The 16,378-nt window shown below is 39.0% G+C and overlaps 1 protein-coding gene across 1 annotated transcript in view; it reads left to right on the top strand.

The window, feature by feature from the left end:
• The window catches only part of Gbb (glass bottom boat), a 56,037-nt gene that overhangs the window by 13,642 nt on the left and 26,017 nt on the right, over nt 1-16,378 (top strand). Inside the window, exon 2 of the mRNA XM_078192688.1 lies at nt 10,076-10,262. Within this exon, the coding sequence (XP_078048814.1) occupies nt 10,076-10,262 (187 nt within the window). The remainder of the gene's footprint in view (nt 1-10,075; nt 10,263-16,378) is intronic.

Here is a 16,378-nt window from a genome sequence, read left to right as displayed (position 1 = left end):
ATTTGCATCTTGATGTGCACCGAATGCAGGGGGAAGGTCGTGTAACGCAGATCCGCGGCTCCGATCACCGTTCCTCCGTTTGCTGTAATTTCGACACTTTCCTGGCCGTTTCCACGATTTTCTCGCGACGCACAACGGGGTATCTGGCCGATTATGCTGGTCAATAATCAATCTGTCTGATGACTACAAGCCGCGTGTTCTTTTTTTCTTTATCCTTTCTATGCAGAGATCTGGCCATTTGTGCTCGTATCCTCAGTCGCAGTACTTTAAACATTTTGCGGTGTCCTCCGTGTTAGCAGAATTCCGATTGCGATAATTTTTTTATACGGCGAATATAAATACAGACAACTGTGTGTATTTGTAAATGATTTAATCATATTTGCATTCGTCTCGATGTGGTGAAAATAATTTAAAGAAAGTAAATCTTTTGTTCATATCAAATTCGATCTTATCGTTGTTGAAAGTAATTCGTTCTACTTCAAAGTGTGTCCCGGTAATCATTTTTTAAAGAGGAAGGTTTTCACGTTATAATAATCTAAAAATTTACTCGCAGAATCTCGCGAATCTCCACTTTATAGATAAAATAACATTTGTAAGTAGTAATTGCATTTTTTTTAATACGGGTTATGCTTTAGAAGCTTTAATTTGATTCATGGGGATACCAGGAATATGGACCAAAGAGAAGAATAATTATGATTCTGATGGAACGTTGGAATCTGTCAGAAATGATCTATTTATGTCTAACAAATTATCGTACGTGAAATCCGAATTTAAAAGAAGACGAACGCCAGCGTTTAAGAAGAAAGTCATAGAGCAGTGGAGCCGGTTACTGTGCGGTAACCAAACGCTGCGCCTTTATTTCTCTGTTTCGTTAATTTCTGAGTAAAAAAATTTGATGTCTTATTCGAAATGTCTAAAATTCGTCATGTCCCAAAAGAAGCAGACTTGACTTTGACTCGCTTTGCGAATGGAATGAGACAATTTTAGTTTCGTGTATTTCATTGACTATCATTTCTAGATTCTCACGATGGTAGAATCAAATTTCGTTTCAATTTAAAAGAAATACTTTTGCTGCGTCGTTGGTTCGATTTCAGTTGCAATCAACTATACTTACCGAATAAGAATTACTACGTCTAGTAAATCAGCTTCACTACCCTATGTTTAGTAACTCAATGAAATCTTCATCACGAGCTTGACACGTTGTTATAACGCAAGGAATTGAGAAAGTGAAACCCGCACCTATACGAAACGAAAGAAAGAAAACGAATAAGTAACAATTACACAATACGTTAACTGAATATTAATTGAATATTAACTGAACATGTTCGACGATTTCTAATCGTTCGAAAATTTCGAACGGTCAACTCGATTTGAAAGATTGATCGTTGCACGAACCAAAATTCGAGAACCGATATAATTCTCGCACACTTTCGCTATGCAGGAAATTCGTTCGCAAGAGGAAAGATCAGTCTTGGAGAGGAGATCAGAGGGACACTCGCGTCCGCTCGCGAGGGTGGCAGAAGAACCGCAGTCGAACAGTTCTCGGAAAGTCTTTGGTCCCTTTTCCTCGTTCGCGCTTATCTGTCCCTCCTGCTTTATCTCCGAGAGGCCTGATGCCGTGGCTCGCGGTGAGAAACGTTCTAGGCTCTTCGACGCGATATGCGGCATGCATATAAATTGATACCCATAACCATAACTTATTCGACATATGTACCCAACCCAGTACTGGGAACTCCGGGCGTCCGATAAAAAGCCGGCATAAATTAAATTGCGTTATTACGTTATACGACGCCCGGGGCGGGTCTTAATTGATTGCCATCGCTCGCCCCTCCGCAGCCCCTTCGATCCTTCGTCCTTCTTTCTCCGCCGTTCGCGTATTGTTTGCGAACCCGAGCTGAGCCGGGATCCGCAAATAATTGTGTCGATCGAACGGAAAAAAAAATTGATTTGAATGTGATCCGCTACTGTGGCCGCTCGCGACGACCATCGGAGCCTTTGATACAGCTACAAGGACAACAAGAGCTAAATAGACTGCAACCCGCTCTCTACGAACCCGTTGAAGTCATCGAGTGATAGTTTTCGTTTCGATTTCGTTCCACAAACTCGCCTTTTCCAGCACTATCGCGGAAAACATCTAGCTTCGTTCTAAGCGCGAGGAACGGCGGGTGCTTTCAAATTCTTCGAACGAAACGTGCACATTCGAATAGTTCTCGAAAAAGTTGAGCAATTTTTAATTGAAAAGTTTTGCAATGTTTGAAATTTCTAGTAAATTGTATTCGAATAATGGAGCAGCAGCGGCGTACAATTTGATTATACTCTTCCATTTATATAAAATACAATTTTATATAATGTATATAATATCTCTTTATATATATGATATAATAAATTATATATAATATACATACATATGAAACTAAATTAATGTAATATGATTAATTATATTATATATAATTAATAATATAATTTAATTATATATAACTCTCGTGTTAGTCATTATTTTTATGATGTTAATTATCGTTTTTCTGTGAAATTATACAATAGTAACAAATATTTTATTGTCATAAAGATTTGCATGGGTGATGAAAGTCTACTTGGATCAGCGTGGGTGACAAGTTCGATTTGCGGCAGACTATGTCCGTGGTGAGAACGGTTTAATCTTTGTTGGCGCGCTTAATGAAAATTTTGAAATCAATCGGCCACTTTGAACGTGAATGGTCTATAGTTGGAATATCATTATGTGTTACGTAAACGCGCCAGGTGGCTTGCGCGAGGCAATAAGAAAAATCATTCATTATGTTCGCTCGGTTTTCTCAACGTTATTGATCGCGGATATCATGTATTCAAATTGTATACTAATTAGAATCTCGGAATCCGTGTCCGTCGATAATACCGAATAAATCTGCAATCTGCTAGGTGACAAAGTCATCGATATTCAGGGAAGGATGTTTTGCTTATCATTTTTAGAGGCTGTTTGCTCTTGACCTTTTCGCACCTGACTGACTCTATGGGACATCGCCGCGTATCATGCGTATTTTTCATGCTAATTACCTGCCAGGGAACAGCCAGACGACAATTTATCGACAATTATTTCGTTTTTAATGCCTCCTCGATCGGCGATCAATATCAACACCTTGTTCGTATTCAATTTGTTGTTATTTGGCGCGCAAGCCTATTAAAATGTTATGCAAATCACTCGCTTTCGCGTTACGATGTACATCGAAGTGAAAACTCTGACTGCTAGCGGTATTTAATAAAAATCGATACCTCGATAGAAACTTTCTAAGACAAGAAACAAATTCAATAGATTTTTTACTTATATCGCTCTACTTCAAATTTTATAATTCAGATGTATAAGAAACATAAAATATTTAAAAAAAAAAATATAAGAATCATCATTAGAACGAATTCTTGATGTCCATAAACAGATGAGAAATTAATTACCGTGTGCCAGTCGTTGAATCTTTCCAATCACTCTCCGTCAATTTTTCTATATATGTATATGCCACACATTAATACTCACGATATTATTAAAAAAAAAGAAGAGAAAATTTAATCGAATAAAGATCTGAATTACAAATAATAATGTGATTGAATTATAACATAATTTAATTACTTTGTAATTCCAATTCTCCGAGTTAATAATACGGTAAATGTTTCTTCATCGAAAAGATCACCCTAATTTGGTAAAAATTCGAGAATAAATTAATTGACAACGACACAGCTGATAAAACATATTTTCATGTTTCTTAAACGTTTAAGTGACAAGGAGATACATACTGCTCGACAATTTAAACGGTTGCACGACGAACTGAATAGAATATATTTAAATTTCTTCAGAGTGGTCGAGATCACCGGAAACGTACGAATCTGGTGGTGTTAAGAAAATGCTCGAAGCGAACGGCTCTGTCTACGTCCGGCGGAGAAACCTATTAATTGACCTTGTAATTAGTCGAGGATGATCTTTCGATTTGTCAGAGGGTTCTTGTAATCCCCTAAAAAGCATCGCCCGATTTATGGGCCCGGCGCGGCGCGGCGTGGGCCCGATCCTCGGTTGTACGCGCATCTGGACGGATTTCGCGTGCGTGTGGCCAGACGCGTGTACGTGTGGGACTCGCGGCGCGGCCTATATATTATACAAAGTTTCCCCGTGCGCCCTCTCCGTTCCGCCAAATCGCGCGGATACCCGAACAGGGAAGACGAGTCAATATCTCTCCCCACATGAAGCCGCGGGCAGGTAAAAATGTCTCAACTTGGGTGCCCCGGCTCGTCCTGGCTGCTCCTTTTGCTCCTTTATGCCCAGGACCTCCTTCCCTCCTTATCTATCTATCTTCGAGCGCCGAGGGCGACTCCTTCCAGGACCGGGCCCACGGGCCCACGGGAAGGGAGGACGAGAACCAGTGGAAACACGAGAGATGGATGGACCGTTCGGCCTTTCTGCGCCGAATAAAAGTGGCGAATGCGCCGAGAGCCCGGCTCTTCTATCCTCTCGTAGTTAGACTAATGATTAGGCCCGGTCTCTGTGACGGCTGTTCACTTTAGGCTCTCCCTCTCTCTTCTACCCCTCTCGCTTTCCTCCCGGTCATCTCGACCGCCTTGCGTGTCGGTCTTTATTAACTCTTGGTGCGCACTGCTTTCGAATCATTGTTAAGATCGCGGCGAACCGTTTTGCCGATTTTTTTTGCATCCGACAGCCATTCTGGAATATGTCCTAGTTCTTCATCTGTAGCTAGATGTCGCAATTTTGATTATTTAGATACACGTAGAATCCAGCAGAAGAAATCCGTAGAAAACCAGCAGAGTGACATGGTGCAGGGTTACGTTTTGCTGCAATCGATGGGGATAGAATGTTTGACAATATGCATACTACGGTACGACACAGACGTGAACACGCGTGAAATGACATTATGCGAAACATCAATTAAGAACGTATTATCTTATTTTAGTTTTCGAAATTTTATAGTCGGCTCTTTTTTAATACCAGGAAGGAATGTATTTATCATTGGAGATCGGAAGAATGTTAAATTTTAAGTAGAAAATCGTAAGTTTATGTTGGCAGTAAACCTAATGGTTAACGAGATTTTAAGATTAAGTTTAGAATCAACGTAGGCTTGTATTTTTCTATTTAAAATTTAACATTCTTTCGGTTTATGATATGATGAACAAATTTCGAAAACCACCGACTATTACTTAAGATTGCCAAATGTGCGGCACACTGATTACTAAACGCAAAATAAAAACTTTTTAACACAATAGAAAATGAGATACAAATGTATTTCCTCTTTAATCAATTTAATACAGTGAAGAGAAAATAACAATGTTATTAAATTGTTCCGATGTGTTCACATCTTCATATTTTTTCTAATCATTTTTATCATGAATGCATAAAATCCGCAATCTAATTATTACTGAATACAATGATTTCACAGAAAATAGGATAAATTTCTTAAGAAAGAAAAATATATAAGAACATACAAATATATCAATACCATAAATTTAACTTGTTATTATAAATTTACATAGAATTATAAAAAAGAGGAAGGAGAGAATTTGATTAAAAGAACTGCTTGCTGTAGCATTCGTTCGATACAAGATACCCTACTGTGATGTTAAATATTTCTCGTGTTACCACTGCTCTATGTTTCACTTGCGCATTACAAACTAATGTTAATACATTGTTGATCAAACGAAACAATTGTTCTTCCGCGCCACATAAAAATTCTCTGCAGCAATTTAACAAAATCGTCGTTAAATAATAACATCCTCCCAACATATACGAATGAACAATCGCAATGCTATTATCCGAGCGAACTGATTTTCGCGAGAGATAAAAACCAACGAATGATCGATAAAATTCGAAAGCCTCGAAGCGATTGAGGTGTTGAAAACGGTCCTAAAGTGGAAGGGAAGCTTTGGTAAACCCAAGAAAGCGGCGGTCGGAGATCGTGCAAGTAGTCGAGGCGCAAATAGGCCGACCGACCGGCGTTGCGGGTTGCGCGGGACCGGAAAACGGGTACCCATTGACGGTCGTTGGCGCAGCAATTTTCCCACGGTCTCTGCTCCAATCATCGGAAAGAGTCGTCTAGCCGGTGTTTTACTTCGAACCAATAATCTATCCAGCGAGAGTCACGGTGGGTAGCAGAGTTGGTCGCCGAGGCAGGACGTCGGGTATCGGCTGATTCGTCGATCGGGTCCGTTGAAACGGCGGCACGGCGCGGATCCTCGTCTCTCGAGACCGAGGAGAGGAACAGCTCACGGATATTTCCAGGAAAATATCGCAAGAACGCTCCGCTCCCCGTTCTACGAGAAAAGAGGAGGCTCTTGGCTATCTCTCTCTCTCTCTCCCTCTCTGTTTCTGCGTTTCTCGCGTGCTGTTACGCGAGAGGAGCAGAGAGGAAGCTCGGACGGTTTGTAGATGTACCGGGAGACCTGGCCACGGGATGAAAGAGGACGCAGCCCGAGTGAAGGATAGAGAGGGAGAGAGAAAGGACTGTCGGAACGGGGATCGAGGACGTAGAGAAGTAGAAGGCCTGGTGGGGTAAAAAACAAAAGTCCAGTCGGTCGTGGAGCGGTCCAGGATGGTCCCAAGCTATTCGGGACCACCCCGAGAGCCGAGGGGTCCAGCTCGGCTCGCGGCAATCAGGTGCCGTTGGAATGCGACCGTTCCACAGAAAAACAAAACAAATTTTTATGCCCTCGCCCCCTCCCGCGACTCTCCTTTCGGCTCTCGTTCGCTTTACTCCTCATTCTAGCCTTCCCCTCCCCACTTGGACTCGGTCGGACCGCTCCTCGAGAGAGGCATTAGGCATTACTTAAGGGCCCACGGGTCCACCGTTGGAGGAAGGGAACCCCACTGACTCTATCCCGCTGTCTCTTTCTCTCTCTCCGTTCCTCGATCTCGTTGCTTCCCTTTCGCTCGCGGCGAGGCGCTCGCTTTGACGGCAGAAAAAAGGACGATTTCACGCTGCGAATTGTCCACGACTCGTTGGCCGGGGCCCCTCTCATTTACGAGGGTAACAATTCTCTTATCGATCTCTCGTGCCGGAACGGGAGGAGAGCTGGTTATCGGTGTCGGTGTCGTGGGTTGCTGACCATCGTTCTCATTCTCTCTCTCTCTCGCTCTTTCTCTTTTTCTCGCTTTCTCTCTCTCTCTCTCTTTTTCTCCGTCCCTCTAGCTCACTCTCTCCTTCTCTATTACTCTCTCTCTCTCTCTCACTCTTTCTTATTGGATCTTTTCCTGGCCATGCTCTTACCCCAACGATGGTGCACCCTAACGGTGGATGCTCTCGAGGATTAAGATACGAACGGAACGAGCAGCATTGTTTCGGGCCAGCAGAAAATTGATTTACCGGTCCGTCGCCGTGGAGGATGAAATTAACCGCGCTTTGCTAAGAGCGAGCTGTGCCCACCGGGATTGGGGTTGCTAGCCGGCCGAATGTGGTATTTGGACTGGCTTACAGGGTGCAATTCGTGGGTTCAACTGAACGGCTGAGGTACTTGGGTGTCCAGGTATCCCACGAGCAGACTGTGGATCTTTTTTATAAAATAACAATTGCATATATCAAAATTGCACAACCAAAATTTTAACGAAGATTTATTTCTCTTTTTAACATTGTTGGTACATTTAAAATAGTGGGCGAGGGTTTTATATTCTTCTAACGTCTTCACTGATTAATTTTGTCACTGATTTGTTTGCTTTAATGGTATTATCGTAAGAGAGCTGTTTTACTACCCAGTTCGTACATACCCGAGCACTGTTTTAGACTTTTTTTTTATAAGTATAGCTTTTTTTTAAAGCACAATATGTCAGGTTAGTGGAAAATATATTAATAGATTAGTGGGTGACTCAACCTGTTAACAGGGTAATATTCCATCACAGCAGGAAAGTGTTTTGCAAAATGTTTTGACAAAATAATCAGCAAGTAAAAAGCCACTAATTTACGTTACTTTATACACGATAATACAACTTTTCGCTGCGAAGCAAAAAGGGTCGATTTTGAAACAAGTTGTATAAAAGATAATTCTACGGTTGAGATTAATCCTTTACGCTATGACATCGCGTTATACTGGTTACGAATGATAATCCGTTCTTTGAAATTGAGATTAAATTCAATCTATTCATAAGCAAAAACTCTCAATACCAATTTAAATATAGTCAATTTTAATACAATAAATTTAAATCGAAGAAAATATAAATTTTCTCTACTATATAAGAACTATATAGTATACTATGATACTACTATATAGTATACTGTAAAAGGAAACGTATTGCGTGCGGTTAAATAAATTCAACGAATTGTAAATGACTGTGTGCTAATGAGAACAGAGCTTCGATCTAAGGAATTCAGTAATTGTGATGGAGCAAAAAAACTCCGAAGCTTTTCGGTCACCATAGTATGATATCCGTAGTACACACAAATATCCCGCTTATTTCCTGCTGGCGCAGTATTTACGGTTCCATTAACCCGTGTTTTACAGCCTCCTGTCACCCGAAAGCTTCAGACACGATAAGAAAGAGCCTTTTTCCTTTAAAAACCGAAATGTACACTAATTTCTGCTTCGAGAGATTCTAGTTAAAGCAATGCGATAATGGTAACAGTAGTACTTTATGTTAATGTACTAGACGAAGTATTTTAATAGCATCCGGTCGTTCTTTGCGTTCTCAATTAAATGTGTTATATATATATACTAGTGACTTTTAAGAAACTATTGCAAATTTTAGTCACACATTTGACTAGATTACTGGGCACAGTTGGGTAAAAAGTGTGATTAATAATTAACGATTATAACTCTTTAGGTATTATATTATACGTCATTATACGTTATTATGAAGTAGTTACATAAATTATTATAATTAGTTTTATGATAAGTCACAAGTTATAATTGTTAATCGTTAATCACTAGATTGCGGATTTTATGCATTTATGGCAAAATTGGATACTAATTACAGTTTAATATGGTTTAAAAATTGAAAGCATTTTAAAACGTCAATGTATTATCTTTAATTCATTAAAATGATTCAAGAAAAGATAAAGTTGCTGACAATTTTACAGTCCATTAATCAGATTACTTTTTGCCCAACTTTGACTAATGATCTTCATGCAAAATAGAAATCTTTCAAATCGACTGTCGAAAATGGAAATTACATGAAAATATATTTCTTCTTTCATTTCCTCTTCACAGTTTTGTCTTTTCATCCTTTCATTTCTGTAAAAAAGTGCATAAAATCCGTAGTCTATTTATGACAAAATGATTATGATTTAAATGAGATTTAGTTAAAACGGTAGAGAAATTAAAAGAATTCGAGAACATTGATACTATTTTCAATACATAAGAAATAAATAAATGAACGAGGTAAACTCCCCAGAATATTCAGATATTCAACTATCTAATTTTAAACAATCAATTTAACTTTTCACATGTTTCATAAAGATCTACAGAAAAATTAACATATTTTGGGTCAGTGCCCTAAGAAATAACCTAAGTGTCCTAAAATATTTTAGGACACTATTCTAAGCATGCTTTAACCAGTTAAATGTTGCAATCTCCTTGAAAACTGTGTAAGTTACTGTAATTATATTAATTTTCTTCATATTTCGTTTAAATACGACACTTAACCAATTATCTGATTTGAACGAGTATACTTGTCATGAAGAAATGGTAACAATTCGTTCTATGACGAGTATACTCGTCATAAAGAAATGGCAACATTTTGTCTTATCAGGAGTATACTTGGCCAGAACAGCTAAGCGGCGAAGACGGCTGCAATTCAAGACAGTAGAAAGATAAAGAGAAATGTAGCCTCTCTGTATTCTTGATCAAATGGCTTTCCTGAAATTAGAACGAAGGCATTGTATCGTCAACTCTTCTGTTCCACGCAGATCGATTATCCCGCGAGAGAAATGTTTCTCCGCATTTCCATTGATTTTTGTGATTAGCGGTGGCATCGCGACCGTCTAACGAGCAGCCACAATTTACTCATTGTCAGAGCGAGGAGGCTAATTGCCGTTCGACACTCGCGTCGCATTCAGTCGGCGCTGCACCGAGCTTTAATGAGACGGTTTTTCTCGATTCGTAGATCATCATGTTCCCGGAGTGAGGCATGAGCGCGGTAAAAGGCTCTGGTTCGACGTCTCCGAGGTACCACCTGGGGAACACATAATTGGTGCAGAGCTCAGGCTCTATCGCAGCATGGACGTGAAGAATCGAAGAAACCGTGGCTCGTACATGATCACGGCGTACCGTGTCCTGAGAACCGAAGACGGGTGAGTGTTGAAACAGTATTCGCTTGCTGCCGGCGCAATTAGAACCTGTTCAGTTCCTTCTTGTCCGACTATCCGTACATCAGCCTGCTAATGATTCCTGCCGCGAGTTGCCCGCTCGCGTATCACCGGAACGCCAACGAATTATCCGACGTGCGATCGTCAATGTATTCCCGTATCCCAACACGAAGCCAAAGCCAAAATCTGATGAATTCCTTGCAACACGTGCAACGACCACGTTCAAACGAGCAACAATTCTCGCGTTTTGAGCACTGTCTCCCATTTTGTCAAACATTGTCATATTTCAAAGCTATCTTTTTTTTTAAATTAAAATTAAACAAAAATTTCCTTATTCAACTGAAACCTTACTCTTTATAAACATGATAGAAAAATGTTATTAAACCTTGTTAATTTATACGTTCTCTCGCAATTGAAATGGAAAAATTCTTTTCGTTGGCTAAAAGACCATAATAGAATAGAATAGAAATTAGACTGTAGAATAAATAAATTCTAAAATGTTAAGGAATTGTTCCTTTCGGTGTGAAATAATTTGATGTTTGCAGACAAGCGAAATTAGCTCAGACAAATCGATAAACGTATTCGTAATATAAACACATTTTAGAATACTAAATAATATAAACCATTATCGAAGTTATACAAAATCAACTGTACTCATTGGAAGAAGCTTTTACTGCTTCACGTTCTTTACACAAATATGTTATACGAATCTGCTTACGTAGACTACTAAAACGTAACTAATGATTACACTGCGGATTTTTCTGCAAATTCTCAGTCTCGTTATTTCACGATTTCGGAATTTTATTTCGATAACATTTTCAGCATGAACATAAGTTGCAGGGATCTACAAAAAGTAGTTTTTACATTTTCGATATAAGCTCACATGAAAAATTAAAAAACACGAGTTTCTTATTCCTTTTTTTACTCTGACCAATTGCAATGTTGAAAGAAGATCTTATTGTAAACATTACCTAGTAAAAATATACAAGTAACTTGTTCTACTCTTGAAAAAAATTATGCGAATATTAATGCGACTCTTACTAATAATTACGTCAATTTTTATTTGCACTAAGATCCGCAGTCCACCAATGGAGAATGATTAAAGATAAAGAAACTTGGCCGACCGTAGCAGTGAAATAAATCACCGGGCAAGGTGTCGAGCAGGCGTTACACGGAAAGAATGTTACAGTAGCAATTTCTGCACCGTGTTTTCGGAGTGCCGTGTTAAAAGAGGGCCGTGTGTACTTAGCAAAGGGGTCACTTACCTTGTAGATTTTCGCATCCGGTCAGCTAGTGATGATTCCTCTACGTTAATGTCATTGTCGTGTCAGCGATTAGACCGTGCCTCTTGGGAAACTCGCCCAGGTACTGGGAATTCTACCTGCAGAGCTGCAGAACGATGGTCGGCGAGGGTGGTTGATAGTTTCTAGGTGACCTTTAACTACCGCTTGGAGATTCTCGAGCACTGTGGGGAGAAACAGTACCCTCCTCCGGCTGATCTTTGTCCAGTTTCGGTGAGTCGGCTGGCTAGACCAATTTCGGTGTTCCTTCGGGCAGAGTCCGTGGTTTTTGACATCGTCATCGTGCCCCTAATTAGGCAGTCCTTAAGTCGCCGAAAAAATCCCAGGTATTTGTTCTACCTGTGAGAGCTTCGGAGGACCGGACCCACCATTTCTTTTCTTGATTCTGCCTCCTTCGTTCGTATACGGGCCCAGAACTACCACGAACACAGGCCGACTCCTTTTTCGAGAAACACCGACACCGTGGTTACACCATATTCCTATCGAATTCGATCTTGGATCGAGACCCGTTAATATGATACGAATTAGTCAGATCCGTCTGTATCGCAGCCTTGTATCTGGCCAAGCCGGCGTGAACTTCAACTTCGGGCACAAATATTTGTGGAAATCGAAGGGACCGGGCGGCAGCTTTCTCTCTCTTTCTCTCTGTCATTGCCTGAAAATACATTTAAAAATGAAAATTTTTTCAGTTTTGATTGCAATGGATTTTTAAAGACTGTTAATAAGATGGTTTCCTTTTAATCTCTTAATACAAGAATATCATCATCTTTATAAGATACTTATAAGAGAAATTTTTAAAGTTGTTGCATAAGAATTAATGTCAATCATTTAAATGACTTTTGCTATGAATGATTTGTCATACTGACCATTATTAATGACCAGAATTCATTTTGATAATTGAAGATCATAGAATCATAATAAAAGTATTTGTTGAACGATGTTTTACTTGTTATCAGAAATATTTGCAACGATAGAAGACAGCGCCACTTGAGAATTGTCTTTTGTTCGTTTTATGGAAAAAGGAGTTATCTTTACGTAATACACTGCTACTATTGTATGTTCAATATGCTTGGCGCAATAAAAGGCTAGCTACTGGAAAAGGCCTGATTGTACTATTAGAATTACCTCTAGCCACATTATCTATTATATTAATAACAATTAGATTGCAGATTTCATGCGTTTGTAACAGAAACGTTGTTTCGAAATAATCGATCTTATTACGCGCAAGTCTTAAATAAAAATCTACGTCTTTTAATACTTTTGATCAATTGATGATAGTGTATCCAGATTCTTAAATTCTTCTGATACCCTCACGGTTTTTGTATTTCATATTCTTAGTTTCGTCATAAATGTATAAAATCTTCAGTCTGATTATATATTTGAATAAAAAGATTCACCGGAAAGTTTTTGATAAAAACATTTCTATAACATCAGTAACTGAAACAGAAAAAAAAATTAAAACCCAGCTAAATTCAAAATATCCGAAAATGAAACTGATAAAAAATATACTACAAGAAATATCTATCTTTGATCTTACGCTTACACGTACAATCATGTACGATTATGTTTACACAATTACTCGGACTTACATTCCACTCATTTTATAAATCATATGAGGTTCTATAAAATTGTATATAAATTATATATATTATATAAAGAGCACGATTGATCAGAGTTTCCATTGCGCTATCATAAACGTAATAAATAAACTATCATACGGTGTTGAAAAAATTCAAATCAAACTGCATAATAATAAAATGATTTTTAAGCTTATACGTGAGAATTTATAAAATGGTTAAACAATATGGCTCTCGCCGGTGCCACGTACAGACTGTACATAAAGGATTAACAATCCATTGAATCCCTGAAAAACAATTGCTAGGTCACTGTTTTCGCTTCGCCTAACTAACGTGTCGAGGAGGATTAAGAAAACGAGTGGAACGGTTTGAGCAGCGGGCAGAGGCTGGCGGTTTCGAGTCCACGTGGCTGGCCAGCCAAGGCGGATGGCGACAGCGTGTCTAGAGCCATCCCTGTCTGCGATACCTCCTAAGACTTTGATACCGCGACCTGACCGATATACGGACCCCGACAGGAAACGCTATTCCGTAAATTGAGGTAAATTAGCCATGGAGACGGGCTCTCGGAGGTCCGAGTTAAGAGCACGAGTTACTTGGTGTGCCTACGCAGTTAGATGCACGCAGCAGCTCCGCTCCTCCTCTTCCTCCACCTCGTCCTCCTCCTCGTCCTCCTCTTCTCGCGATCGTCTCTTTTTCTTCGTCCTCCACCTTTCCCTTCTTCATCGTGCTCTTCTCCTTTTCTTCTCGAGCTTCTTCTTCCGTCAAAGTTGATGCGTGACGCATCCTCCTCCGCCTCCTTATCCTCCTCCGCCTTCTGATCCAGCCGAGACAAGCTGGCGACTCTGGTTTCTTACGTGTGCGCGCAGGTTTCCATAAGTGTTCCCCCGTGGTGGTAGGGGACACGATACCGCCGTCAGCTGTCTCTCTGGCCCTCGATAACGATCCCTCGTCTCGCTTCGCCTCGCCTCAGGAAAGTCAGACAGTGACATTTACTGTAACGAGCCTCAGGGTCCCGTGCTTTTAGACACATCGCGGATTTAGGATTTTTCACGGCGGTTCTGCTACTTGTAACGAGGCCGGCAAGAACACTGTACTCTGCGGAACGATCTACGACACCCTAATACGCAAGAGATCCTCCCTTGGCTTTCACCGATTTTACACTTTACGCTAAACGCTCGACTGACCGCTCGACTCTTTTATAGGAAATAATTGAATTCTGTTGATTCAAGAATACTGTATGATAAAAATGGTGAAACATCTATGCAACACACAGTCTTTTCTTTGTTACAAAGTAATACACGCTAGCTGTTTTTAGAATTCGGTAGAATAGTATTAAATGCGAAATTCGTCATATGTTTTGAGTTATTATCGAAATAAAATAGTAACAAACTTGTTAGATGAAAAAACCGATTAGAGATGGTTAGAACGCAACAAACTACCGGAGTTTAACAAATTTACCTAAATAGACTCGAATCGTTATATTAACTTTGATGAGTGTAATTAATTTAATTGGTTTGAATTAGCGGACGAACACAAACATATTATTAATGACTAAGCAATTAGTTTACTTATTTCTGGTAGGCAGATTGTAAATTTTATGGGAAATAAAAAAAATGTTTTGAGAAGATACGTTAAATTCTTCTTCTCAGCAAAGGCAAATTTTATAGTAAAATATGTGTGGGGTGATTAATAACAACCATCCCAGGTTTAAATACTGATATTTTTTATAGTGTAAATACATATCTAATACATTGAATCTTTTTATTCGCGCACTGAACGTGACTGAAATTATACCGTCCATTTAAAAATGGTTAATTGTATATTAAAAGGTTATCCATATTTGTTAAAATTGTTAATAAAAGAACTTTTAAATCCATTTTCTTATTATGCTTGTACAAGGATTTATTATGGAGAAATTGTAAGTATTATGCATATATTCGACCATCGGAGACAAGACTTGTGTGGGTTCAGTTTGACCCAGAATTACAAATGAGCGATGTAAATTCGAATTTTTAGCAGCCAGTTGAAGCTGTCTGTTTAATGTCGATCGCGAGGAACAGGTTAAAATTTATGTAGAAGAAAATTGCAATGTTTAGGTGCACTTAAACTCTTGTCCATCAGTTTTTTTGTTAAACATCGTTATACCTAATTGAACAGGTTATCTCAAGTGCTATGATCAAACTATTTGATTGCCACTATTATTTAGAGGAAAATTGTCGTGCATCTATTGGATATAGTATAGTCATTGAAAAACTTCTTTAATAGGCTGTACTAATTTTCTAAAATTACAGACTCCTTTTACACCGTCTTTATTAACCTTTTCAAATACCTCTTTTACACCGTATTAATCTTTTAAAATACTTCTTTTACGCCGACACGTAAAAGAAAATTTCACCGCACGAGAAAAAAGATCCCGACCGACTACATAACATATAATAAGTCTTATCCATGATTGTTACTTCAGAAATGTAAACCAATTTTTAAACCGTTTTTCATATCATCGTGAAAAGAAAATTATCGTTATATGATTCCATTAGTGGTAGAAACACAGTTGCACAGGAATATAACATTAAACATAGTTTAAAATTGAACACTAGACCTACGAAGAAAAGAATGAAGAAAATTTTCGTCCTACAGAAGTTTTCGAGTTATCGAGGCTCCACCCTAATATATGCAGTAGTAGAGACGTTCATTTATAAATTTCTCATAGAAACATTTTCATAATATCAAAGATGTGAAAGAAAAATGCGACAAATTTCGATTGGTTTAGAGGTTTTAGTATTAATAAAGTTTATATTGATTAAGATTATTCATTTTTAATTTAGTGTCATGCGGGTTTTGTTAACTAGTTAAATTGTATGTCGATTGGTTAATTATCCTAGAAAGCTCCCGCTCTATTATCCAAACATCGAGATCTCCCTGATAGTTACGCTAATGAAGTTCCACTGTATCGCGTTACCACGGATCGACAGACGTTTCGTAAAGCCATTGATACAAAGGCAAGCCGCATGATTCACAGAAAAAGAATGTCAGGAAAAAATAACGTGTTTATTAGCAAATAGTGCGCACAACTTCCACACGGGTGAATACCAACGCGTAACCTGTCGGATATTCGTCTCTCAATGTGTACAATTGCTAATGCTTCCTCGATTATTCAATTACGGGACCGCTAATCGATCCTGGGAGGAAAAGAATGAGAAAAAAATCTCGAAATACGTCGTTT

This window comes from Augochlora pura, chromosome 10 (genome assembly GCF_028453695.1).
Source record: "Augochlora pura isolate Apur16 chromosome 10, APUR_v2.2.1, whole genome shotgun sequence".
NCBI classification, from domain to species: domain Eukaryota; kingdom Metazoa; phylum Arthropoda; class Insecta; order Hymenoptera; family Halictidae; genus Augochlora; species Augochlora pura.
The sequence above is the reverse complement of the archived record's forward strand: the minus strand, read 5'-3'. Positions and strand labels throughout refer to the sequence as shown.